Source organism: Puma concolor, chromosome B3 (genome assembly GCF_028749965.1).
Source record: "Puma concolor isolate L17-30 chromosome B3, mPumCon1.1.hap2, whole genome shotgun sequence".
Classification (NCBI taxonomy): Eukaryota; Metazoa; Chordata; class Mammalia; order Carnivora; family Felidae; genus Puma; species Puma concolor.
Window position 1 is genome coordinate 74,369,760 of NC_141672.1, and position 24,565 is coordinate 74,394,324.

The 24,565-nt window shown below is 55.8% G+C and overlaps 2 protein-coding genes and 1 long non-coding RNA gene across 8 annotated transcripts; 2 read left to right on the plus strand and 1 right to left on the minus strand.

The window, feature by feature from the left end:
- Positions 1–384: 384 nt before the first annotated feature.
- RABGGTA (Rab geranylgeranyltransferase subunit alpha) lies at positions 385–6,523 on the plus strand. 5 transcript variants are annotated; one of them, XM_086710060.1, is made up of 17 exons: positions 385–531; positions 845–910; positions 1,060–1,170; positions 1,516–1,640; positions 1,827–2,014; positions 2,254–2,457; positions 2,755–2,838; positions 2,928–3,010; positions 3,100–3,201; positions 3,307–3,412; positions 3,511–3,562; positions 3,714–3,802; positions 3,941–4,029; positions 4,124–4,240; positions 5,095–5,208; positions 5,474–5,561; positions 6,315–6,523. In XM_086710060.1, the coding sequence occupies exons 2-17, from the start codon at positions 899–901 to the stop codon at positions 6,461–6,463; spliced, it is 1,713 nt and encodes a 570-aa protein (XP_086566186.1). In that variant the 5' UTR covers positions 385–531; positions 845–898; the 3' UTR covers positions 6,464–6,523. The 5 variants fall into 5 exon arrangements, with proteins under 5 accessions (XP_086566186.1, XP_086566187.1, XP_025774895.1 ...); XM_086710061.1 differs by having other exon boundaries at positions 845–901; XM_025919110.2 differs by lacking the exon at positions 385–531 and adding an exon at positions 539–678.
- On the minus strand, positions 6,517–9,134 carry LOC147580063 (uncharacterized). Its single transcript, XR_015252470.1, has 3 exons — positions 8,906–9,134; positions 7,856–7,965; positions 6,517–7,750 (listed from the first exon to the last, which is right to left on the minus strand). It is a non-coding gene; the product is annotated as an uncharacterized LOC147580063 (long non-coding RNA).
- Positions 8,319–23,600, plus strand: TGM1 (transglutaminase 1). 2 transcript variants are annotated; one of them, XM_025919590.2, is made up of 15 exons: positions 8,319–9,021; positions 9,697–10,026; positions 10,154–10,342; positions 11,321–11,569; positions 11,949–12,067; positions 12,176–12,283; positions 12,737–12,911; positions 13,292–13,430; positions 13,563–13,666; positions 16,926–17,014; positions 17,558–17,711; positions 17,819–18,100; positions 18,223–18,383; positions 18,757–18,893; positions 23,197–23,600. In XM_025919590.2, exons 2-15 carry the CDS (start codon positions 9,699–9,701, stop codon positions 23,423–23,425), a joined length of 2,463 nt encoding a protein of 820 aa, XP_025775375.1. In that variant the 5' UTR covers positions 8,319–9,021; positions 9,697–9,698; the 3' UTR covers positions 23,426–23,600. The 2 variants fall into 2 exon arrangements, with proteins under 2 accessions (XP_025775375.1, XP_086566185.1); XM_086710059.1 differs by having other exon boundaries at positions 8,977–9,082.
- Positions 23,601–24,565: the final 965 nt, after the last annotated feature.

Below are 24,565 nucleotides of genomic sequence, written 5' to 3' on the forward strand. Positions count from 1 at the left end.
GACATCACCAACATTTAGGGGAGAAGAAGGTGAACAGATGAGAAGATTGGGGCAGAGGCGCAGGAGAAGCCAGGAAAGGGTGTCAAGTGTAAGGAAGTCGGCTACATGAAAGCTTCAGGGATCAGTGGAGATAAGGACAGGAAACTCCACCAGTTAGATGTGGCAACTAGATGGCCAGTGGCCAGAATGAGGTCAGCAGGATGGCTAGTGCGTGAGTTCCCGGCTGTAGAAAAAACTTATGCAACTAGACTGCAGTTCTACCAGCTGACTGAAATTGCAGCCCCTACTGCTTGCGTGCGCCATTGCGCACGCGCACTCGTAAACACAAGAAGTAAAACAGGGATTTAGCCTTTCTAGAGAGTACCGGCGCACGCCGTCTACCGAGCCCGGCTACTCCGCCGCCGGCCCCTCTCCACGCCTGCAGAGGGCGCTGCGCCTTGAAGAGACCGGGCGTGGCGCCGCTCTAGCCTGCGCCCGGACTCCGTGGCAGGCGCGGCAGCTTAGCGTCCCCCACGCCTCCCCTCGGCGCAGGTGGGTCGGCCCGCGCGGGGCGGGAGTGTCTGGGATCTGTGGGGTGGGCGGGTAGCGGCAGTCTCTAGGCGCATGTCGTCCCTATTGCTTCAGTTCCCTGGATCGGGTCCGGTCCCGGAAGATCGGGCTGTGGGCAGGGCGGCACGGGTACGAATCCCAGTGTGGGTGAGCGCTTCTCCAGGACGGGCGCCGCTCTTCCCCGACCCTTTCACACCGCAGGGGTCTCCTCCGAGGCTCGCGTGCGGCTTCCGGGGAATAGCTAGGGGCGGGGCTAGCGGGGGCGGGGCTCCCATGATTGACACTTTTTTCCCAGGTTTCTCAGGCTTCCAAGGGACCCCTCCCCGGTCCTGAACCCTGAGCCGGCACCATGGTGAGAACTGTGAGCAAAGCCCCTCACCTCCCCATGCCCGTGCCCCGCGTGGCGTTGCCTCCATTGCCCTGTATAAACCTGGGGTTCCGCACTGGGGGTTTCGGTGGGTCAGCCCCTGCAAGGCAGCCTGCGCCCTTCCAACCCGTTCATCCCTGTAGCACGGGCGCCTGAAGGTGAAGACATCGGAAGAGCAGGCGGAAGCCAAAAGGCTAGAGCGGGAGCAGAAGCTGAAGCTATACCAGTCAGCCACCCAGACTGTCTTCCAGAAGGTGGGGCCCTCAGAGGTAGCCCCTTTACCAGGTGGCCCTCTTAGGATAGCACAGAGGCCAAGAGCTGGGCCTTAGAGTTGGACTGCCTGGCTGCATATGTGGGTTCTGTCACTTACAAGCTATGTGATCTTGGGCAGGTTACTGAATTTCTTTAAGTTTCAGTTTGTTCATCTGTAAAATGGGGCTTACTGCATAAGGTTGTTGTGAAAATTAAATGAGAGAATACACGTAAACCCATAAAGCGTTCTGCATGCTACCTATTGTATAGAAAGGCATTCCGAGAATATTCAGTAGTTCTATTTGTTATTTGCCTATGACCTCTGACCCTGCTGCCTGCCTTCTAAGCGCCAGGCTGGTGAGCTGGATGAGTCTGTCCTGGAACTGACAAGCCAGATTCTGGGAGCCAATCCTGACTTTGCCACCCTCTGGAACTGTCGACGAGAGGTGCTTCAGCAGCTGGAGGCCCAAAAGTGCGTAGGAGTTAAGGGCCTCAGGAAGATGGCATTAGTCCTCTCCTGCCCAGGTCCAGTGATGGAGGAAGAATGGGACAGCCAGGAGCATAGGCAGAGGGGAGTGGAGGGCTGAGTGCAGAAAGTCAGGAGTGAACTGAGATTGGGTGTTGTAGGGCCCTGAGCCCCATTTCCCTTTGAGTGCAGGTCCCCTGAGGAGTTGGCTTCTCTGGTGAAAACAGAACTGGGCTTCCTGGAGAGTTGCCTGCGGGTGAACCCCAAGTCCTATGGTACCTGGCACCACCGCTGCTGGCTGCTGGGCCGCCTGCCAGAGCCCAACTGGGCCCGGGAGCTGGAGTTATGTGCCCGCTTCCTCGAGGTCGATGAGCGGAACTGTACGTGCCTACTGATTATGTCCCACCTCGTGGTCCTGGGGCCTCAGTAAAGCCCAGAGTTGGGAGGGATGACCAGGACAGGTTCACTGAGCTGATGGCAGAAGGGATGCTGGAGACAAATGCATGCTCTGTAGAACACACAGAGGTGTTTTTAAGGGCCTCCAAGGGAACTCTCAGGATTCTAGCTATGAAGCTCCTCTTGCCCGACTTCTGAGATGTGCTGTCACTCTTCTTCCTAGTTCACTGCTGGGACTACCGGCGGTTTGTGGCTGCACAGGCAGCCGTACCCCCTGCAGAGGAGCTAGCCTTCACTGACAGTCTCATCACCCGAAACTTTTCCAACTACTCCTCTTGGCATTACCGCTCCTGTCTCTTGCCCCAGCTGCACCCCCCGCCGGACTCTGGACCACAGGGACGCCTCCCTGAGGATGTGCTACTCAAAGGTAAGGAGGGTCAGAGGGTGCTGGGGAGGACTCTGCAGTGATTCCTTTCCAGCCTTGATGCCTAACCCTGTTCCTGAACCTGCTACTTGGGCTTACTGAGCACCTACTTTGTGCCTGGCTTTGGGGGTACATAAGAGTCAATCCCTCTGCAGTGGGAAAGATACAGCTGATATATGTAGCCGCTATGCAAGGCCCACAGATAGTTGAAACTGAGGGCTGGAGGTACTCCTGGGTGAGGGTGGGATGTTGGGGCGGCCAGGAGCCCACCAGAATCCTGTGCCTCCTTGGCCCCTGCAGAGCTGGAGCTGGTACAGAATGCCTTTTTCACTGACCCCAATGATCAGAGTGCCTGGTTCTATCACCGCTGGCTCCTGGGACGAGGTGAGCAGTGGGGAAAGAGGCTGGGTGTTTAGGGCTTGGAAGGAATGGAAGAGGATTTAAGGAGACCTGAGGTTGTGTCTCCCCCCCAGCTGACCCCCAGGATGCCCTGCGCTGCCTGCACGTGAGCCGGGATGAGGCCTGTCTGACTGTCTCCTTCTCTCGGCCCCTCCTAGTGAGTCCTGCAGCTTTTGCCGGAGAGCATCATGGATGTGGGCCCGGTGCTGTTGGGGCTGACGGGTCTCTCTTTGTCTCCTGGGCCAGGTGGGGTCCAGGACAGAGACCTTGCTGCTCTTGGTTGATGAGTCACCCCTGGCTGTGGAGTGGAGGACCCCAGATGGCAGGAACCGGCCTAGCCACGTCTGGGTATCCCAGGATTGATGGGGCAGAGTGGGGGACTGGGGTGGGGCTGGAGTGGGACAGTCAGAAAAGTGGTGAGGCTCGAGCATTTCCTTAACCTGGTGCTCCCAGCTCTGTGACTTGCCTGCTGCCTCCCTCAATGACCAATTGCCCCAGCATACATTTCGTGTCATTTGGACAGAAGGCGATGCCCACAAGGAGTGTGTGCTTTTAAAAGGTGACACAAGCTCTACGTTTTTATCCCCTCGCAGCAGTATCCCTGTCCCTCTCCTCCTCTCATGGTTGCCCCCTTCTACCACCCATTCCTTCTCTCAGGCCGCCAGGAGGGCTGGTGCCGGGACTCGGCCACGGATGAGCAGCTCTTCAGGTGATGACAGGGAAGCACACAGACAAGGAGAGGGGGTCTGGACTCTGGGGCGGGAGGCTGGAGGCTCGGGCATATGGTCTCAGACTGGATACTGGGGGTGACTAGCACCCTGAGTGGACGCCATCCCATCTCCCGCCTTGCTCATCCTCAGGTGTGAGCTGTCGGTGGAGAAGTCCACGGTGCTACAGTCCGAACTTGAATCCTGTAAGGAGCTGCAGGAGCTGGAGCCGGAGAATAAGTGTGAGGCCCCATTCCCCAAGGTCCTGCTCCTCTAAGGAGGCCCCTTTCCAGGAAGGCCTCTTGGGGAGAGCAGGAAGGGTCTCAAGAGATGGGAGCAGGGGATCTAGAAGAGACAGTCCTCCCCCCTCCCTTCCTCAGGGTGCCTGCTCACTATCATCCTGCTGATGCGGGCACTGGATCCTCTGCTGTATGAGAAAGAGACGCTCCAGTACTTCCAGACCCTCAAGGCAAGTTGGACCTGGAGGAACAGGTAAGGGGGAGGCCTGGTGGGCCGCAGGAAGACAACTGACGGGCCTTGCTCGCCTTCCCCGTCCCCGCCAGGCCGTGGACCCGATGCGGGCAGCGTACTTGGATGACCTACGCAGCAAGTTCTTGCTGGAGAACAGTGTGCTCAAGATGGAGTATGCTGAGGTGCGCGTGCTGCACCTGGGTCACAAGGTAGGGACTGCTGTGCACACCTTCCCCGGGCCCTCGCCCTGCTGGCCCTCCCTTCCTCCTCATCCCCTGGCCAGCTCTTGTGTCTTCTCCATGGGCTCAGCTGAGGCCCTCAGTCTGGTCTCACCAAACCCATGGCTTTGGCCCCAGTTTCAGGTGCCTTTCTGGACTTTTATCTTAACCGAGATTGAACTCCTCTTCCTTCAAGCCTGTTCTTCCTGGCCTTGTTTTCCGTCACTTGCCCCATCATTCTTGTTACGCAGTTTCAAATCCTGAGTCATCAGGGCCTCTTCGTGCCGTCCCTTCTTCGGGACCGGTCACATCTTCCTTCTTCCCTCAGAGCGAGCCCTCACTCACCCCCACTCACTCCGATGCTTCCCTCCCTGGAGCAGGCCGCAGCGCCTAAAGCCTGAGTAGTTTCTGGAGATGTTTGACAAACTTCCCAGACTCTGTGTTTCCTCTCCTAGGGGTCTTTCCCAGCCAGTATTCCCAACACAGTGGCTTCAGCATGTCCTCGCAGCCCGCCTCCCCTGCCACCAGACTGATCCCCCAGCTGCAGCAGTCCCGCTCCTGCCAGTGTCTGTGCCCACCCCAGCGCCCTCCTGCATTTCCTGTCCCTGCCAGAGGCTGCCTCCTCCCCATCCACTCACTGGCCACCCCACCCCTGCACCCCTGTCTGTCCCATGTGCTTGATGGGGAGTGTATACTGTCGGGGTGGGGGGGGGGTGGTTGTAAGGTAAGCTTACCCGTCCTCTCCTCGCCAGGGGCCTGTGTGGAGCACAGAGGGTCAGTGCCTCGTGACCGATGGCTGAGGCCCCTCCCCCAAGCCTCATCGGGTATCTCATTCCCCTCCTCAGGATCTGACAGTACTCTGCCATCTGGAACAGCTGCTCTTGGTCACTCATCTTGACCTGTCACACAATCGTCTCCGAACCCTGCCCCCTGCCCTGGCTGCCCTGCGCTGCCTTGAGGTAAAGCACTCCGTCACCACTGTCCTGGGTGGCCCTCTTCCCTTTTCTCCACCTCAGAAGTCTGCCCACCCTACAAAGAGGTGTCCAGATCCTCCCAGCCCCTGCAAATGACCCTGTGCCTTCTCTGCCTCAGTCACCTAGACTTCCCCAGGAGCCTTTCCTTGCACTGTAAGCCGATCACCCCAGGCTCCCTACTTGCTTGTACCAGTCCCAGGCTGACGGCTGCCTGCCTGGCCTCGTCTTCCCTGCCCTCCCTGCTCCCCAGGTCCTTCAGGCCAATGATAATGCCATAGAGTCCCTGGACGGTGTCACCAACCTGCCCCGACTACAGGAGCTCTCACTGTGCAACAACCGTATCCTTCTTTCTGGGTGCCTTTCAGACAGCGGGTAGGATGAGCTGCCGGGCTGGGAAGGGACAGACAGCAAGCAGGGTGGGTGGGAGAGGGGCCACTGGTGGTCTAAGCTAAGGAGAGAGGATAGCTTGGGGCTGTGTGGGCCATCATTGACTTGCACTGGTCGTTTTGCAGGGTAGAAGTGACTTCCTCAAGCCAGAGTTCATAAATCAGCAGCCTCCAGATGTTCTTGGGTACCCCATGGTACTTTAAAAATCAGGAAGCTTCATATTTAAAAACTTGAGAATTCTGATTCTACTTAAAAACTGGAAGTTAGGGGCACCTGGCTGGCTCAGTTGGTAGAGCATGAGACACTTGATCTTGGGGTCATGAGTTCAAGCCCCATGTTGGGTGTGGAGCCTACTTTTAAAAAAATTGGAAGTTAAAGCAACCCTTGGCCTGCATTTCCAGTCAGCAACCCTTGGCCGTTGTTGAGTCATGGATGTCCCTGGAGCCAGAGCTGGCTTTCTTGTTGGCCATAGCCCACCGCTCCTTCTCGTACCACATCTGGCCTGCCTCTTGGGCTTCCGGCCTGGCCCCATGGGCAGGTGTTTGCAGTCTATAGTCTTATTCCCTCCAGGGAAGTGTGCAAGATGCCTGCCAGCCAGACCGCCAGGCAGCAGCCCCTGGTCTTGAGGGAGAACAGGAATAGATACACGGGAGCTCGTGGATCTGGGGGAACATGCCTCATTTTCCTTGACTCTTCTGCCCAAGGCCTCCAGCAGCCCACAGCGCTCCAGCCTCTTGCCTCCTGCCCCAGGCTGGTCCTCCTTGACCTGCAGGGCAACCCCCTGTGCCAAGCAGCGGGCATCTCTGAGCACCTGGCCGAGCTGTTGCCTTCAGTTAACAGCATCCTCACCTAGGAGATCCTTCCCCACCCCTGTTCTTTAACTTATTGGGACTGAATAAACAATGGAGAGGCCCCCCAGGCTGCTATGCTGCCGCCACCGCCACCACCGCTACCACCATTACTACTGCCACCTATTTTGGAAGAGGAAAGGAGAGAGTTAGGGTGTGTCACCTCATCCTCACCCTTTCATTTCATGCTCGGTCCTGCTGTTTCCTCCCATGGGGAACCAGAGTCTCTGTTCTGGAGCAGAATTTGCCCCAGATGCCTTAAATGCAAGGGCTGTATTAGAGTTTACCTTCTGGTTGGGGCTGGGGCTGCAATTGAGTTTGGGTCCAGGTTCTGGTTGGGGCTGGGCTACAAAGCAGCCGTAAGTCGCCAACTAGAAGGACTCATAAAAGTTTCTCCCATGACTCCTGCCCCTTCCAGATGCCCTCTGTGCCCCGGCTCATTCACTACAGCTGAGAGGGCTGTTCCCACGAGGAGCTGGTCAGGGTGCCTTTGCTCCGCCCTCTGGTGACTATAGTATCGATCCTCATGAGTAGCATTCTGCGGTTGAACAGCCCTCGAAAGTACTATATCTCAGCTGACCCTCACAAGTGCTTAGGGATGAGATGGTGAGGCCCATTGTACTGATGAGGAAACTGCACCAAAACCGTCTCTGCACCTTGGTCTGGGATTCTGCTTGTGTCCGTTCTTCTGTATTGATATGGGATGATAGGTCAAGACTGGCCTCAGCTCCCGAGGTACCGAACTGGGTATCTGTTCCCATGGTGCCCTGCTATACACACCCCTTGTCCTGACTTTAGAGCCCCAAGGCACTTGAGCCTCCTAGAGGGAGGAGAGGGGAGCGGCTCAGGGGTTAGGGCACTGAGTCAAATCTGGCTAGGTGGGGAAGAAGACCAAAACAGAGAGAGTGACAAGGTACTTTTCTGGTTCCCTGGGAAATGTTCACACACATCCGGTCCCTTAGGGCCCTGCCCCTTCCCATGTTCATGGTGATACATACAGCCCCTCAACAAAGCCCTTTGGCTGACCTGCCTGCCTGGGATTTTGATTTTTACTTGTGTGTCCTTTGCGGGTGTTAGAGGTGGGGACAGACCCTCTGCCAGGTCAGGGGTTTGGAGCTAGACAGGGAAAGGTCACTGTGGGTGTGGAGAGCTCCCTGCCAGGTCCTGGAGTCTCAGTCCCCATTCCCCAAGGCCCCTCCCTGCCTGATGCATCACCAAGTTCAGCCTCTCCTCTAGTCGGTTTCCATGTGTCTTCTTGCCAACCCTGTTTTCACTGTCTTCTCTTCAGTGGCCTGTGGGCAGAGCAAGGACAACAGCAGGATGGAGGGAAGAGACCCCAAGAAATGGCCCCAACCTTCCTAAAGAACTTTCAGGAGAGCCTCCCAGAGATGTCTGACCTCCTCTTTGCCTTAGGGTTCCCTCAGTGGCATCCCTGGTGTTCCTCCAGTGCCAGGGTGGAGTTGGGATACACACAGGGCAGGTGCCTGGAGCCGGTCGGTCAGGATTTCTGGGAAGAATTCCAAGTTGGAGAATCCTGGACTCCAGCTGACCAGCCACCCCTCTCTGAGAGAAAAGGCGTAGTCTGCAGCCTGGGGAGAGGGCCTCACTTCCCACCTGAGCCTCAGAGTGAGGGCCCAAACATTCCCCAAGCTCCCAGGCTGGGGGCAGAAAACAAATTGCTCCTACTCTGACCCTCACTCCCCACCCCATCCCCCCGCCCCTGCCAATCCCAAAATTGTAGGGACACAGGAAGCTGGGGGCAGTTCATTCATGCCAAGGGTTGTGAAGCAGCTGGAGGAAGAAGGAAGGACAGATGGGTGGGGGGGATCAGAGGATCTGGTAGAGCCGGCAGGTCAGGGGCTGGCTGGTGGAGCCAGTCTGAGGGCCTGGCTGCTGATGTCACCAGTCTGCAGCTTCGGATCCCAGGACCTCCCTGGGCAGGACCAGGCCCATGGGCCAGTTTCACAGGGCTGAGCCTGGCCCAGGCTGTACCAGACCCTGGCAGAGGCAGAGGGACCCGGGGTCTTATGGGAGCAGAGGCAGGCAATGTGAGCTTGGGAACAGGGGGCCCGCTGCCTAGGGGCTTGGGTGAAGGGACACTCTGCCCCACAGCTGTGGGGTCTTCTCACCCAGGAGAGGGGGCCCCTTGTGCACCGGTCTGGCAGGAACCAGCCTGGAGTGGGGTCTGTCCGTGGGGGCAGTCTCACAAGGCCTTCCACTTTCACCACAGCTTTGAATCCTGACAGACCCCGGCCCCGCCCCGCTTTGGCTCATTTCCACAGTTCCTCGAAAGGGGAAAGGGGATGCGGCCAGGTCTCCTTTCCCGCCCCTACCTCTGGAGACAGCCCCCAGAGGCCGGGCCTTTTCCGCAGAGTGAGGGGATGAAGCAATCAGGCTTCCCCTTCCCTGCAGCTTGGCTCCGCCCTCCCCCCTCATAAACCACTTACCTGCCCGTCCCACACCTTCCACTCGTGCCTCCTCGACCGTCCTGGGTCCCAGCAGTCCCAACCTGTCCCAGCCCGGCTGCCGGACTCAGCCCTGCTGTCGCCACCGCCGCCGCCAGGTGAGGCTCTGGCAGGCCCCGGCAAGGTGGGGTGTGGGCCAGCCGGAGCCTGCCAGCCCCGGTCAGGCTGCCCCCGACGCCCAGGCTCTGCACCCCAGGAACGTCGGGCTCCTGAACCCGCAGCCCCCGCCACTCCGCGTGGGTGTTTGACCTAACGTGGGAATGCCAAGGACCCCAAATCCTGCATATCACCTGCCCATCTCCTACAAGGAGCCTTGGGTGGGGGATCTCTGCCAAGAATGGGTTCTAGAGGCAGGCAGCTTCGTGGACCTCTAGGCAGAGTAAGCTGGCAGGTGGGAGGGAGCGGGTTTCGGGGATGGTCTGTGCCCTGGGTCCCGAAGCTGTGACAAGTGTCTACTCATTTCTGGGATGGGCCCTTAAGAGCAGGTTTCTCAGTGGGTCATCTAGTTTGGTGGATGTGGCTGTGGGGGTAAGAGGGGAAAGATTTCTCTGCAGTGTGGGAAGTTTCTCTAGGTGAGTTTGAAGGGAGTCTTTGGGGAGGGTCCCTGGATGGGTCTGGGGGAATCTCTGGGGCAAGATCAGATCATCTCAGTCATCTGGTTGGGCTCTCCAACCAGCTCTCCAGATGGAGGGCTTCTGGGTGGGCCAGCTGGGGCGTTCTGAGTACAGGAAGTCTGAGTGGGTGATAAGAGCCTCCCTACCTCTTCCACACAGGCATGATGGACGGTCCTCGTTCAGATGTGGGCCGCTGGGGCGGGAACCCTTGGCAGCCCCCCACCACACCTTCCCCAGAGCCGGAGCCGGAGCCGGACAGACGATCTCGTCGAGGAGGCCGTTCCTTCTGGGCTCGCTGCTGCGGCTGCTGCTCATGCCGAAATGAAACAGATGCTGACTGGGGACCTGAGCCCCACGGAGACCGAGGGTCTGGCAGGGGTCGAGGGTCCAGCTCTGGGGGTCGAAGACCAGACTCCCGGGGCTCAGATTCCCGCCGGCCTGGCTCCCGGGCCAGTGGTGTGAACGCAGCTGGAGACGGCACCATCAGAGGTGAGGCTCTCCTAGCCAACTTATCTGAGAGCTGAAAGGCCTTAATGGGGCCTGAGACTCATCCTGACATCTCTGGGGGCCTGGGCTTCCCATGGGGCCTCGCTGACCCAGAGCTGTGGCCTTGCAGAGGGCATGCTGGTGGTGACCGGTGTGGATCTGCTGAGTTCACGCTCGGACCAGAATCGCCGAGAGCACCACACAGACGAGTTTGAGTACGACGAGCTGATTTTACGCCGTGGGCAGCCTTTCGACATGGTCCTCCACCTCTCTCGGCCCTATGAGTCCTCTGATCATGTTGCCCTGGAGCTGCTTATCGGTCAGTGGGGCCTGCAGTGGGGAGGGTGAAAGCCCAAGAATTGGGGAGTGCTGGCTAGCAGGGCCTCCAGCCCTGGTATTAGGATCAGAGGGACATCTTTAAGCTCCTACCCTCACCCCACTTCTCACCTCTGCCAGACAAGACAGGTGCAAGCACAGGAGTGTGTCTCAGGGAGGGTCTTGGTGTCCCATGTTCCTAAGCTCACCCTCTTCAGGGCTCCTGAGGCGTCTGTCTCAAAATACTTTCTCTTCAGGTGCTTGCTTCAGCTACTCCTTCATTGCTGCTGCCTCCGTGTGTCTTTCTTTCTGGGTCTGTTCTCCTGCCCCAGGGTGTGGCTGGCTCTCTCCTCTCTGTCCAACTCTGTCTCTCTGTCCCCATGACCCAGGGCAGGTGCCTTTCTCACCGCGTTGCTTAGTGGCCGTTGACTGCCCAGGCTGGTGATTATGCTGCTGCCGGGGGCGGGCGACTCCTCATACCCTTTGATTAAGGCCTAGCCGTGCCCACCCCAGCCTCTAATTTCCCAGGTACCCCCACCACTGCCACCAGGGATGTTGAAGGCTCTGGAAGCTTCAGCCCCAGGGGGTAGGCAGGGTTGGCCTTCAGGATCTGGGCTGCCCTTTCACCAGGGGTAGGGGCATCCGGACCCAGCCAGGGCAGCTCTGCCCCTCCAGCCCAGGCACTGGGACAGGCAGGCAGGCAGACGGTGACAGTGGCCTTGTCTCTTCTACCCACCTCTGAGTTCAGGGTCAGGGGAACAGGTTTGGGATGTTGGACTGCTCTGCCCTGGCATGTGGGCAAGCATCGGGTGGGGACAGAGCTGCTTTCAGAGTCTGTCACAGACTAAGGTGATGGCCCAACTCAGGGACACACACACACCGATGTGTGTCATACACATTCTGGGTTGGGCTGGGAGAAGTCCAAGGCTCTATCTCCCCTCAGAGAAGCCTCACCAGCTAATTGCTGCTTCTCCTGCTCCAGGAAACAGCCCCGAGGTGGGGAAGGGCACGCACGTGATCATCCCAGTGGGGAAGGGGGGCAGCGGAGGCTGGAAAGCCCAGGTGACCAAGGCCAGTGGGCAGAATCTGGACCTACGTGTCCACACCTCCCCCAACGCCATCATCGGCAAGTTTCAATTCACGGTCCGCACACGTTCAGAGGCTGGCGAGTTCCTGTTGCCTTTTGACCCCCACAACGAGATCTACATCCTCTTCAATCCATGGTGTCCAGGTGAGCCTGCTGGAGTCAGGAGCAGGGCGTGGACAGGAAGGAGGGGGGCTCAGAGCTCCCCTTCCTCGAATCTGGCTAGGTGCCTATGTGCCTAGTAGAAGCCGGCCTTCTATTGTTCAGGTGAGGGGACCTAGCTCTGGTGTAGAATGGTGGCCATCCAAGGTCACATGGCCTCACCTCTCCAGGGCCCTGGTTACAGCCACCTTCCTCCCACCATTTCTGTCATGCTCCCTCTGACCTTCCAGGGAGAAGTGCTGTCGGGCTAGGGGTGTCCCCACTCCTGCTCTGTGTACAGGAGTCCTCTAGAGTTGGCCCAGGGGCAGGTGGGGCCCAGGGAGAGGTCTAGAGGGGACCAGGCATATGTGTTTTGGGGACACAGAGGACATCGTGTACGTGGAGCATGAGGATTGGCGACAGGAGTACGTGCTTAATGAATCCGGGAGAATTTACTATGGGACTGAAGCACAGATTGGTGAGCGGACCTGGAACTATGGGCAGGTATGGCTGGCCAGGGCCACGTGCACTTGGGGAAGTAAGAGGCAGGTGGGGTGGGGAGAGGAAGCGCGTGCTGACCTAAGGGGTCACCTCTGCCCTCCCTCCCTCCAGTTTGACCATGGAGTGCTGGATGCCTGCCTGTACATCCTAGACAGGCGGGGCATGCCATATGGAGGCCGCGGGGACCCGGTCAGTGTCTCCCGGGTCATCTCTGCCATGGTGAGCACCCACACGTCTCTGAGTGCTATGACGTGTCTGCCTCCTGCCTCCCACCTTCTCTGCCCCCTGCTCCTGCCCTTTCTGATTTCTCCAGGAACTCAGCCCTGTCCTGCCCTTGCAAAGGGTATTGTAGGAGGGGTCTCACTCCCTCTCTTCTCCTTGCCTGGCCCCACCCTACCCTTTCTGGCTTCTGTCCCAGCTCTTGTGGAATGTAGGGCCAAACCCAAAACTTGGCACACCCAGGATTCACATTACTGTGTCAGATCCGGCAGTGGGGGGGTAGGGAGTGGAGGGGGGGGGCAGATGTCTTTGGGAGGCCTGGGTGGGGCTCAGGTTGGCTAGATTCTGAGGCATTTAGGGGTAAGGGGTGGTGGCAGGGGCAGGGCTGGGGACTACATGGAAGGCCCTGAGCCTCTCCCTCAACTCCACCCAACTCCATCCTGTCCTGGGCAGGTGAACTCCTTGGATGACAATGGGGTCCTGATTGGAAACTGGTCTGGTGATTACTCCCGAGGCACCAACCCATCAGCTTGGGTGGGCAGTGTGGAGATCCTACTCAGCTACCTACGCACGGGCTATTCCGTCCCCTATGGCCAGTGCTGGGTCTTCGCCGGTGTGACCACAACAGGTAGTGGAGGGACTGGGACAGGAGCTGCCTGGGCCCTACAAGGAAGAGGGAAGGAAACCAGAACCCCACCCAGCAGTGGCTACAGTGCAGGGACAGGTGGGGGGTGGATGGTAGGCTGACCTTAATTATCATTAATTAGTGTTAACTACCTAGGGATGCCTAGGGGAGAGGAGGGAGAAGCACTGGGCAGGGACAAGGCCAGGCAGGTGGCCTGGCTTCCCCTAACCCCCAACGCTCCCTGGCCCAAAGGCCTCCTGAGCCCTGACCCAGCTTGGCAACCCAGTAGCCCTTGTCCCCCTGCTATTCCTCACCTGATACCTCACCTGCCCACCACCCCACTCCTGCCGGGGCCCTGACCTCTAACCCTGGCTCCTCCATAGTGCTGCGTTGCTTGGGCCTGGCTACCCGCACTGTCACCAATTTCAACTCGGCACATGACACAGACACATCCCTCACCATGGACATCTACTTTGACGAGAATATGAAGCCTCTCGAGCACCTGAACCATGATTCTGTTTGGTGAGGCTGGGGCCAGGGCTGGGCTGCCCATCCTTGGTGACCAAGGGATGGTGACCAAGACTTGGACACTGAGGGCACAGGGAGGCCCTGGGCAGGCTGCTCAGACCCAGCCCTCCCTCCGTGTCCATCCAGGAACTTCCACGTGTGGAACGACTGCTGGATGAAGAGGCCAGATCTGCCCTCTGGCTTTGGTGGGTGGCAGGTGGTGGATGCCACACCCCAGGAAACCAGCAGCGGTGAGATGGGCCCCACCTGGCTCCTGTGCCCCCCTTAGCCCCATCCCCATCTCCCAACCTGGGTAACAAGCCCCAAGTGTCAGCACCATCTGGGCGGTAGAACCTGGCCCTTTAACCCCCATGTTTCTTTTCTTTTTTTTTTTTTTTAGAGATGTTACACATTCAGTTTATTTTCTTGAAGTTTATTATAGACCCCAGTGTTTCTTTTTTTTTTTTTTTAATTTTTTTTTTTTCAACGTTTATTTATTTTTGGGACAGAGAGAGACAGAGCATGAAGGGGGGAGGGGCAGAGAGAGAGGGAGTCACAGAATCGGAAGCAGGCTCCAGGCTCTGAGCCATCAGCCCAGAGCCTGACGCGGGGCTCGAACTCACGGACCGCGAGATCGTGACCTGGCTGAAGTCGGACGCTTAACCGACTGCGCCACCCAGGCGCCCCTAGACCCCAGTGTTTCTTTAAACAGGCTCACCGATGGGATCACTGTCCAGCCTTTCACTATTTTTACCTTTCCGCATAACTCTCTATTTGCCTAAATCTTCTTTATTTACAATGACTAATATATTCAGATGGCTCAAAAGGCAAAAGATGTAGGAAAATTTGGTGAGAGCTTTTCCTCCCTAGCACACCTGCTCTTCTCCTTTGCTCTTTTACTTACACATCCTGGGGGTAATTAATCGAAGGACCATTTTATTTATCTATCTTTTTTAAGTTAAAAAAGGTCATTATTGGGGCGCCTGGGTGGCGCAGTCGGTTAAGCGTCCGACTTCATCCAGGTCACGATCTCGCGGTCAGTGAGTTCGAGCCCCGCGTCGGGCTCTGGGCTGATGGCTCAGAGCCTGGAGCCTGTTTCCGATTCTGTGTCTCCCTCTCTCTCTGCCCCTCCCCCATTCATGCTCTGTCTCTCTCTGTCCCAAAAATGAATAAACGTTGGAAAAAAAAAATTAAAAAAAAAAAAAAAGGTCATTATCATAAGTAGTACATGTTTGGAAGTTGGGGGGAAGTACAGAATTGAATAAGATAAAATATAAAATTTCCCTATTCTCTCTCAGGATGTTTCTGGTTTTCTTTCTTTCTTTTTTAAAATATCTATTTATTTATTTATATGTTTATTTTGGGGGGAGAGAGAGAGTGTGAGTGGGGGAGGGACAAGAGAGAGGGGACACAGAATCCAAAGCAGGCTCCAGGCTCTGAGCTGTCAGCACAGAGCCCAACCTGGGGCTCGAACCCACAAATTGGGGGATCATGAATGACCTGAGCTGAAATTGGACGCATAACTGACTAAGCCACCCAGATGCCCCTAAATGCTTATTTATTTTTGAGAGAGAGAGAGAGAGATAAGCAGGGAGGGGCAGGGAGAGAGGGAGAGAGAGTCCCAAGCAGGCTCTGCTCTATCAGCACAGAGCCTGACACAAGGCTCAAAACTCACAAACAGTGAGATCATGACCTGAGCTGAAATTAAGAGTCAGACACTTAATTGATTGAGCCACCTAGACATCCCCGTTTTTGTTTTGTTTGAGTAAATGTCTAGGTCCCACCCCAGACCTGACATTTCAGACATTCCAGGGATAGATGTACATATTTATTTATTTATTTATTTAGAGAGTATGAGCAGGGGAAGGGCAGAGAGAGAGAGAATCCCAAGCAGGCTCCATACTGTCAGCACAGAGCTCAATGCAGGGCTTGAACTCATGAACCAGAAGATTACGACCTGTGCCAAACTCAAGAGTTGGACACTTAACCGAGTGAGCCACACCCAGGCGCCCCTAGATCTACATTTTTGAAAGCTCCCTTGGTGACACTGAAGATGAGCTGGGTTTAGGACCACTGCAGGCCCTTGTGGGACACATGAGAAGGGGTGGCCCAGAGAGGTGGAGTGACTTTCTCCAGGGCAAGGGGCATCAGGTCAGCAGCAGAGTCTCACCAGGCCTTGACTCCCTTTATGCATTCTGACTTTCACCAAGTTCTTCTCTTGTCTGTTCTGTTGCTCGTTATGAGTTGTGTGTACAGGATGGAAAATGCCAGAGTTCGGATAGGTCGGAGGAAGAAACTAGGCCCCATAACCGAGCCCTAAGAGATCATCACTGATGGCATGACCTGCTGATGTCTTTTCCACAGCACACACATTTCCTCAAACACCAGACCTGCTGTACGCGCTGTTCTCAAACAGCCGTCCGCTTCCACCTTTACATTCCAGCACCAGGCAGCTGGGCCTGCCCCTCCTGCTGCCTTCCTCCCCACCTCTCCCTTCCTCACCCCACGCCAGATAGCCCTTGCCTAACCTGCATTCCTCCCTCTCAATCATCTCTGTGAACAGTGCCCCCTGCCTTGTGCAGCCAGGCACTGCCCATGATGCTGGAACAGCCTGGCCTGGGATACTGGGGGATCTGAGCTCCTGTCCCCACTCTGGGAAGTAACGGGGTGGACAGCAGGCAGGGGTTCTGAGGCCAGCCAGACCCAGGTCTGATTCTAGCTTGATCACTTCTCTATAATATGGGGATAATATATACCAGATGGGGTTGTTGGGGGAATTAAGTGAGATCATCATATATCAGAGAGGATAGCAGCATGCCTGGAACAGTAGCTCTTCAGTAAATAGTAGCTTTTTCCATTCTTTCTTTGTCTGACTGTCTTGCAGATCTTGACATCTATTTGGCTTCCCTGAGCCTATGTCCCTATCTGTAAAAGGAAACCATAGTTAGGTGTTTTCTAAGAATCTTTCCTGTTGGGTGACCCTCACTTCCTGTTTTGTGCCCTCTCTTGTCAAGCCTTTTCCTTGTCAGCCCATCTCCTCCAGAAAACCCTCCAAGCATGCCAAGAGACGAATCTATTTCCCACCAGCTCCCCTCTCACCTCCCCACAGAGAAGACACACTGCAGGCTGTAGAGCTGAGGGTTTGTTCTGGATCTTTCTGGAATGGTGGCTGCTTTCCCAGCCAGTAAACAGAGTCACCCTGGGGTCTGGGTTTGTCTTGATGCAGGATGGGTTTCCTGACTTCTAGGGGTCACAGTTGATATCCAGCTTCGCCCAGTAGAGGAAAGATGTGTTGATAACTTGGTTATCAAGGCCGGCTTGTCCCACCTTTGGCCTCACCCTTGTTGACTGAAGCCAAATGGAACTGTGCTTTTCTTTGTGTTCCTTCCCTGGGTTGGACCAGGTGGCAGCTGACCTAAGGCACCAGGGTCTGGGTGGGTGGGCCTCTCCCTAGGATCAGAGGATCCCCTCAGCCTCCTGGGATCTCTCACCTCTGTCCTGGTCCCCTAGGCATCTTCTGCTGCGGCCCCTGCTCTGTGGAGTCCATCAAGAATGGCCTGGTATACATGAAATACGACACGCCCTTCATTTTTGCTGAGGTGAGGACTGTGTTCCAGGTGCCTTCTTGGGTGGTCTGGAGAGACCAGAGCACAAGTGTCAGGCCTCGGTTCTCTGGTCCTGACTTCACCGCTGACTGAGTAGCTGTGTGACCTTGGGAAAGTCACTCATTTAGAGTCTAGGTTTCCTCATCTGTAAAAGGGTGATAATAATGGCCGCTGTGCTTCCTGTACTCAGGATCAAAAGAAATAATGGGTATGAATCTGCTTTATAAGTCATAAAGTCCGTGAATGAGCATAAGGGATTACTGTTATTAATGCCAAAATGCACTGCAAGGAGCCTCCCAACTTCTTCCCTTCTCTCTGGCCTCATCTGGCTCAGCTTGGAAAGTCTCCCAGGTTGGCTGTGCCAGGAAGTTCCTAACCCTTGGATCCAGCCCTCCCTGCAGCTCCTAGGTTCAGGGGAAGGCAGTGGGTGGAGGGGGGGGGGAGTGGTGGGGGGAGGGGGGAGCAGGGGGTCAGGCCCAGCCTCAGACCCTCTGGTTATCTCATTCTTGGCTCACACCCCCCACAATCCCCCAACAGGTCAACAGTGACAAAGTTTACTGGCAGCGACAGGATGATGGCAGCTTTAAGATCGTGTATGTGGAAGAGAAGGCCATTGGTACGCTCATCATAACAAAGGCCATTGGATCCAACATGCGAGATGATGTCACCCACATTTATAAACACCCAGAAGGTACCGTTCCCTGAACCTGGCCAGCTCTGGCCCACACCAAGGGTTCCCACTGAGCACTTGCCCGCTCCGTCAGTGGCTGTAACCTCACCCTTACCCTCAACCCCCAGGCTCAGAAGCAGAGCGGAAGGCAGTGGAGACAGCAGCCGCCCACGGCAGCAAACCCAACGTGTACTCCACGCGTGACTCAGCAGAGGATGTGGCGATGCAGGTGGAGGCACAGGACGCGGTGATGGGGCAGGACCTGACCGTCTGCGTGGTGCTGACCAATCGCAGCAGCAGCCGCCGCACCGTGAAGCTGCACCTCTACCTCTCGGTCACCTTCTACACCGGTGTCACCGGGTCTGTCTTCAAGGAGAGCAAGAAAGAAGTGGTGCTGGCGCCAGGGGCCTGTGAGTGCTCCTTTCCCACCCTGCCCCGCTGATGGCCAGGCACCCCGGGCTATGGACATGGAGGCCCCAGGAGGCCGTGTCTGGGCGAGCGGGCCTAGGTGACACCTTGCCTCTTCCCCCAGCGGACCGCGTGTCCATGCCTGTGGCCTACAAGGAATACCGGCCCCACCTCGTAGATCAGGGGTCCATGCTGCTCAATGTCTCGGGCCACGTCAAGGAGAACGGGCAGGTGCTGGCCAAGCAGCACACCTTCCGTCTGCGCACCCCTGACCTTTCCCTCACCGTGAGTGCAGCCTGCTGGGCTGGGCACGAGGGACGCCCTGGGGCTAAGGGAAGTCGGAGGGGGAGGGGAGAGGACGCTAAGCCTGGCCACCAGTTCCGGAGAAGGTCAGGGACTGGCTGTGGGCTCTTGGGCCCCAATGTCCTCCCCTGTAAAATCAGATCTCCTATTCCCGATCCTGCAGATGCTTCAGTGGGGGAGTGGGTGGGAGTTTCTTCTCTGGCATCCGCAGAGCCCCATTCTTCTCCGGGGTGCCCATGTGGGACTTGGGGGGAGGTTTTGATTCTGGAATTTTCCCCTCTCTGGTGGAGTGTATGATTCCCTTGTATTTGGCCAGGGTCTCTGATGCGGAGGGGGGTGTCTCTTTTTCTCTTAGTTGTTGGGGGCAGCCGTGGTTGGTCAGGAGTGCGAAGTACAGATTGTCTTCAAGAACCCGCTGCCTATAACCCTCACCAATGTCGTCTTCCGGCTTGAGGGCTCCGGGCTACAGAGACCCAAGATCCTCAATGTGGGGTGAGTCTGGCCTCTCCCCGCCCCCACCCCTGCCCTTTTCTGCTCTCCCAGACTGCCAGGGGTCCCACATTGCTTCCTGTCTTGGGTCAGGACAGTAGTCGGTCAGGACCCAACACAGCAGCCTGGAGCCAGCCAGCAAGGCCTTCTAACTTAGTTCAGTGGGAGCAGCATTTAAGACCCGCCATGTGCCTAGTGCGGGGCCTGTCCTTCCTCACTGTCCCGCTGCGGAACCAACACTTCACCTAGGAATCCGTAGCAGCTCATCACTAACATGCGCCCGCCACTCAGGAATTGACCAGGCACTTCAGGATTATTATCCAATTTGCAGACCACAAAAAACCCTTTAAAGTACATTAGAGAGCATCGTATGATTAAAAGCAAAGCTTTGGGATCCTGAAAACTTAGGCTCAAGTCTCAGCTCCAACATTCACTAGCTATGTGCCCTTGGGCAAGTGACTTATCTCCTTTAAGCCTGTTTTCTCAGCTGGAAAGTGGGGATAGCAACCGTCCCTGGCTCCAAGGGTGGTTGTGAGAATTCGGTGAGCTATGCACATAAAGCATCTGGTGTTGGGCTTGGCACAACGTGAGCCTCTGTTGGTAGTTCTTACTTTGATTATTGCTACCGTCACCTCCGCTTTATGACAGGGAAGCTGGTGGCCGTGTCTCATGAGGTCTCCCAGCCCGTAAGGGGCAGACTCTGCTCTTCCCACCATGGCCCACCCAACACGCAGGCTCTCAGGCCTGTGGCTTCGTTTGTGCCAGGAGGGTTCGAGCAGCGGTTCCCAAGGAGAGGGCCCTGTCCCGTAGGTCCTCTGCCAGCCCACCTGGGCCTCACCCCGGGCTCAGAGAGGCTCTGCACCCAGGGAGGGCACACCCAGCGCTTGTGTGCCTAGGCCTGGGCTGTCATCTCTGACACAGAGCCACACATGCTGCTGTGACCCTCCCTGGAATAGCACAGAGGGAAAGCAGAGAAGGCCAGAGGCTGGCTGACCTTTAAGATCAGACTTCTGGTGACGGGGGCAGGTGTTTTCCTCTTTTGACAAAGAGTGCCTGAGGGAAAGGGATGGCCCCTGTGGAGGGGTTGGGTGGGGGAAGCAGAGGGTCCCTGCCCGCCCTGCCTCTTCCTTCCCCGGACATATAGCAGGCTCCGCCCGGTGGTGGCCCCCGCTTTTGCCAATAGGTCAAAGCTGAAAGGTTGCTATCCTGAGCCTTGCCCCACCTTGACCCTGCGTGACGTGATATGCCACAAAGGAGTGCCTTCCCCATTTCACCTTGCGAGAGTGTCCGGCAGCTTAGACTGTGCACCTTGGGGCTCCCAGTGAGCTCACTCTGTGGCCATCTCTCACCTGCAGATGACGAGGGTTTCCCCTGTTCAGAGGGCTCCCCAGAGCTGGACTGTCCTCAGCAACTCCACCACATCTTTGATTCTTGCCCCTGCCTGGGAGTAAAAAGAGGACCCCTGTGCTGAGCATGGGGAGATCCAGCCCCGCTCTGTAGCTGTGGGGCTTGTGTGACACCCCACCCCCCACCTTAAAGGCCCTAGTCTTCTCTCCAGTAAATGAGAAGGTTGGATGATGGTTTCTCAAGGGAGGTCCTCCTTAGACATTCTGTGGCTCTTCACTGCTGCAAGCCCAGGCGGGGGTCTACAGAGCAATTGAGAAGGGGGAAGTCCCTGGGCTGTTGGTTCAGATATATTAGATTCCAAGACAGATATTACTTTGCTCTCGTTTGCACATCAAAGGCTGTGGTATGGAAACCCCATTAAGCATAGGTGTGCCACCCAGTGGGGTGACTGGCCACTTAATAAACATTACAAACTTACTCCTCCAGATGGCTGTTGTCACTCACCGCCAAGCCAGTCACCAGGGGAGGCTGAAGTCTATTCCAAACCCTTCTGGGGAATTTGCTCCACAGCCTGAATCATATTCTCTAGAATGTCCTTAAGGGTGGCCTTCTGGGGTAGACTTGACTTTGGAGAAACAGCCTGAAGCCATTCAAAGCTAAGACTAATTAAGAAGGTAGGTGGAAAAGGTGGGTAGTGTGCCCTTTTCCATCAGAAATGAGGTTCGGCTGTGAGGGAGGAACAGGGTGCACCCGGCGCGTGTCAGGGAGAGGGAGAGAGAGACAGACGTGGTGTACGTGTGGTTTTCCGTGGCTCTGAAGACAAATCTGAGAGGAGTTTTTAAATTCGTTTCAAGGCTTGATAACGTGATTGAACCAATCCATAAGTGAAGCACGATGCTCATTTGGATGTCTAATTTCTGGTGTCCTTGTCAGAGAGCCGGTTTCATTACCTGCACTGTTTCAGGCCCATTCCAGCTGTAGCAGCTGATGCGCTCAACTTCAACCAGCAGACCTGGGTGTGTCAGGTCTTGCCTGACACTGAGGCCGGGGCTGGGAGAGATCTTGACATTCCTAGCTGGAAGCTGAAAAGCAATTTCTCTTAGAAATAACGTTTACAAGTAAAGGCTGTATTCCGATCTAGTACAGTTCAATTCTAGTATGAATTAAGTACAGTGTTGAAGGCTGACCTGAGCCGAAACAGCTTGAAGTTTGTATCTCTGGAAAAATGGGCATGAGTTAAAAATGCGAATTTGTAACCGGCCACAGTATAGCCTACCTGTTAAGTTATAGACTTAATGTCTAGTTATATATTATAATAAGTCTAGAAATTAGGTCTGTAACTTAATGGGGAGACCATCTATATCTCCCTGCCTTCCACTTATTCCCTCCTTTGTGGAGCTTAGAGTCACCTTCAAGGCCATCTGATTCCACCCCCTCATTTTATATTCATTCCCATTTTACAGACCAAAAAGTGAGAGTCAGAAGTTTAATAATTTGTCCTAAACCACACAGCTAACAGCGGTAGAAGAAAGAGTCCAGTGTGGTCCAGGGCAGCCCTTTGGAAGCAGGCTCCAAGCTAAATGTTTTGCCCCAAGGAGAGCCCATCTTTGAAGTTGGGGTGTTGGCTCTTTCCCTTAGAAGACTGAGATGTCTGCACAAAGTCCGGCTCCAGAGTGGATCCCCCAAGGCAGGCTTGGATTGAAGAGGGGGCCAGAGGCAAGGGTTCAGGCAGAGGCAGGAAAGGACAGATGCTAACAGGCACAAGCAGGTGTGATAGAAATGCAATTGTGTTCAGTGTATACAGTGCACAGGCCGATTACTGCAGGAGCTCAGAGCAGGACAAGGTTCACTTCCCTGAGGGCAGGAGGTGCTCAAGGGGTGGTGTGAGCTGGGCCTGGAGCCAGCCCAGGAGAAAAGCATGAAAACAGAGGTGAGTTCGGGGAGGGGAAGGAGCTCATTGTTGGGGCTGGTGGGCAGGAGGAATGGTGGGGGATGATGAGGCCTTGCAGGCGGGGCTGAGTCAGAGTGAGCCTGCGTGTCGGGTTAGGGAGCTGCCGTCTCATCCCAGAAGCACCGAGGAAGCCAAACCCTTGACGGATTCAGTTCACCTCCAAGTGACTAGAAACTAGAGTGGGAAAATAAGATAGGACATTAGGAGGCAAGGAGGCCAGTTGGAAGGCTAGTGAAATTGTGATTCCCAGAGGGAGGGTCTGGGACTAAATTTCCAGAGGTCCATGGAGAAGGGGGGAAATGAAGACACCATAGTATGTATGTGTACACATGTATCTCTCTCTCTCTCTCTCTCTCACACACACACACACACACACACACACACACACACACACTTGTCCCTTTAAAGATGCCAATTGTCTATTCTTGGGAAGGACTTTCCTTTTTCTCTGAGATAACATCTTTCCAGTGTTTGGAGGTATTAAAGATGCTCCTTCCTCTTTGGTAAGATGATTATATTGCAGAGGCTGATTAATTATCTTCCACTTTCTTTCTTGGCAAAACTGAAATTATTTGGCAACACTGCGTTGAGCCCCGAAGTCTCATTTTAAAGTTTCCTTGGTCCTGGAACCCCCAGATGAGATGGGGTGGCTGGTCTGGTTAGGGCGGGAGCATTGGCGATGGAGAGGTGGGGGACACAACATTCAGTCTTTGTCCAGGTGTTTGTGGGGGTGGGGAGGGAGGGATGGATCCCTGGATGACAGATGATGGGAAGATTTCCAGCTCAGGCAGCTCGGTGGGTGGCCACTGACCTGGCTATGCAGAGGCAAGGGCAAGGAGGCCTTGGGGCTCCGGCTTCGTCCTGGCCGCTGGTGTGGAGATTCCAGCTGAGTCCAGAAATGCCCAAAGGGCTCCACCTTCTGCTCCTTCCTTCCTGGCAGCCCCATCAGTCCTTCCTCCCCACTCTACCCCCAGTCACCCAGGTCCATGACTCTATCTTTGCCCATAGGGACATTGGGGGCAACGAGACAGTGACGCTGCACCAGAAGTTTGTGCCTGTGCGACCAGGCCCCCGCCAGCTCATCGCCAGCTTGGACAGCCCCCAGCTCTCCCAGGTGCATGGTGTCATCCAGGTGGACGTGGCTCCGGCCCCTGGGAGCGGAGGCTTCTTCTCAGATGCTGGAGGCGACAGTCACTCAGGGGAGACCATCCCTATGGCATCTCGAGGTGGAGCTTAACCCCTGGCCAGGAGCAATGGGACTGGAGTCAGAGGAGCAAGGACATTGCCTCGCAGGGACCCAGCGCAGAGCTGCTCTCCATAGGTTCAGGTGGGGAGGCCGGGGCACCTGGGAAGGGGGCCGCTCTTCAGTTGCACTGGGCAGCACAGATGCTAATAAACTGTTTTTTAATGAACCGTTTTTAATGAAACCGTTCTGTCCATCTACCAGTTCGTCTGTCCCTGCTGCCAGCGCAGCAGCTCTTGAGATAGGGCCTGCTTGGCGTCAGGACGACCTTGAACATTTGACTGGTCTTTCCCCACTCCAGGATGCTTCTAACTGACCAAAAACCCTTCTGAAGGCCCCCGGAGTGAGGCGGGACTGCCTCCCTTCCATGGCACCCACGGTGGGTGAGAAGGATCGAAGTGTCCTCTTGTAGGCACACGTTTGAGGTAGAACTAGGCTGGAGTCCTCTCTGAGCAGCAAAAACCACTTTCCAATATTTGTTTTCAAATGTGTTTGGCTAAGAATATTTATAAAAGCAACACATGTTCAATGTTGAGAATTCAGAAGACACGGAAAACTGTAAAGGAGAAAAGAACAATAAGCTTCAACTACCACCAGGTACAGAAAACAGACAGCCGTTAACATTGGGTTTCATATGCCGATCCCCCCTCACCCCCCACACGGTGTAACCTGTGGTGAGCATTTTCTCACAGCATTAAATAATCTTTGAAACCATCATGTTTACAGACTGGGCAGTAGTCTTGACTTCCAGGCCATCCTCCTGGTCCTCCTGAAGCCCCTGCTCAGCCTTGGGGTGTCAGAGTGACTCAGGCCTCCAGCCAGGCGCTCCCCCAACCAGCTACACTCTGCCTAGGTGAGTCCTGCCAGTCACGTGGTCTTAAGGACCACTGGCTCCCCAAATTGCATCTGTTTTCCTTGAACTTTAAACTCCCTTATCTATTGCCTTCTTAGCGCGTCTGCTGGAGACTCACAGATGCCCCCCATGTACTGTCTGAGATCAAACTCCTGACCTCCTCCAGCATATCCCACGGCCTCCCCATATCAGTAAATGGCAACTCCATCTTTCCAAGTTTCATGGGCCCCAAAGCATGAAGTCACTCTTGGCTTCTTTCCTTCTCTCATATCCCACTTCTG

Excerpts from the sequence above, each read along its gene's own strand:
- TGM1 (XM_025919590.2), top strand. The coding sequence starts at position 9,699 with ATGATGGACGGTCCTCGTTCAGATGTGGGCCGCTGGGGCGGGAACCCT. Across the intron at positions 13,667-16,925 it reads ACCCCAGGAAACCAGCAGCG|GCATCTTCTGCTGCGGCCCC; the intron begins GTGAGATGGGCC and ends CTGGTCCCCTAG. Across the intron at positions 18,894-23,196 it reads CCCAAGATCCTCAATGTGGG|GGACATTGGGGGCAACGAGA; the intron begins GTGAGTCTGGCC and ends CTTTGCCCATAG.
- RABGGTA (XM_086710060.1), top strand. Across the intron at positions 3,011-3,099 it reads CCTTCTCTCGGCCCCTCCTA|GTGGGGTCCAGGACAGAGAC; the intron begins GTGAGTCCTGCA and ends CTCCTGGGCCAG. Across the intron at positions 5,562-6,314 it reads GCTCTCACTGTGCAACAACC|GCCTCCAGCAGCCCACAGCG; the intron begins GTATCCTTCTTT and ends CTTCTGCCCAAG.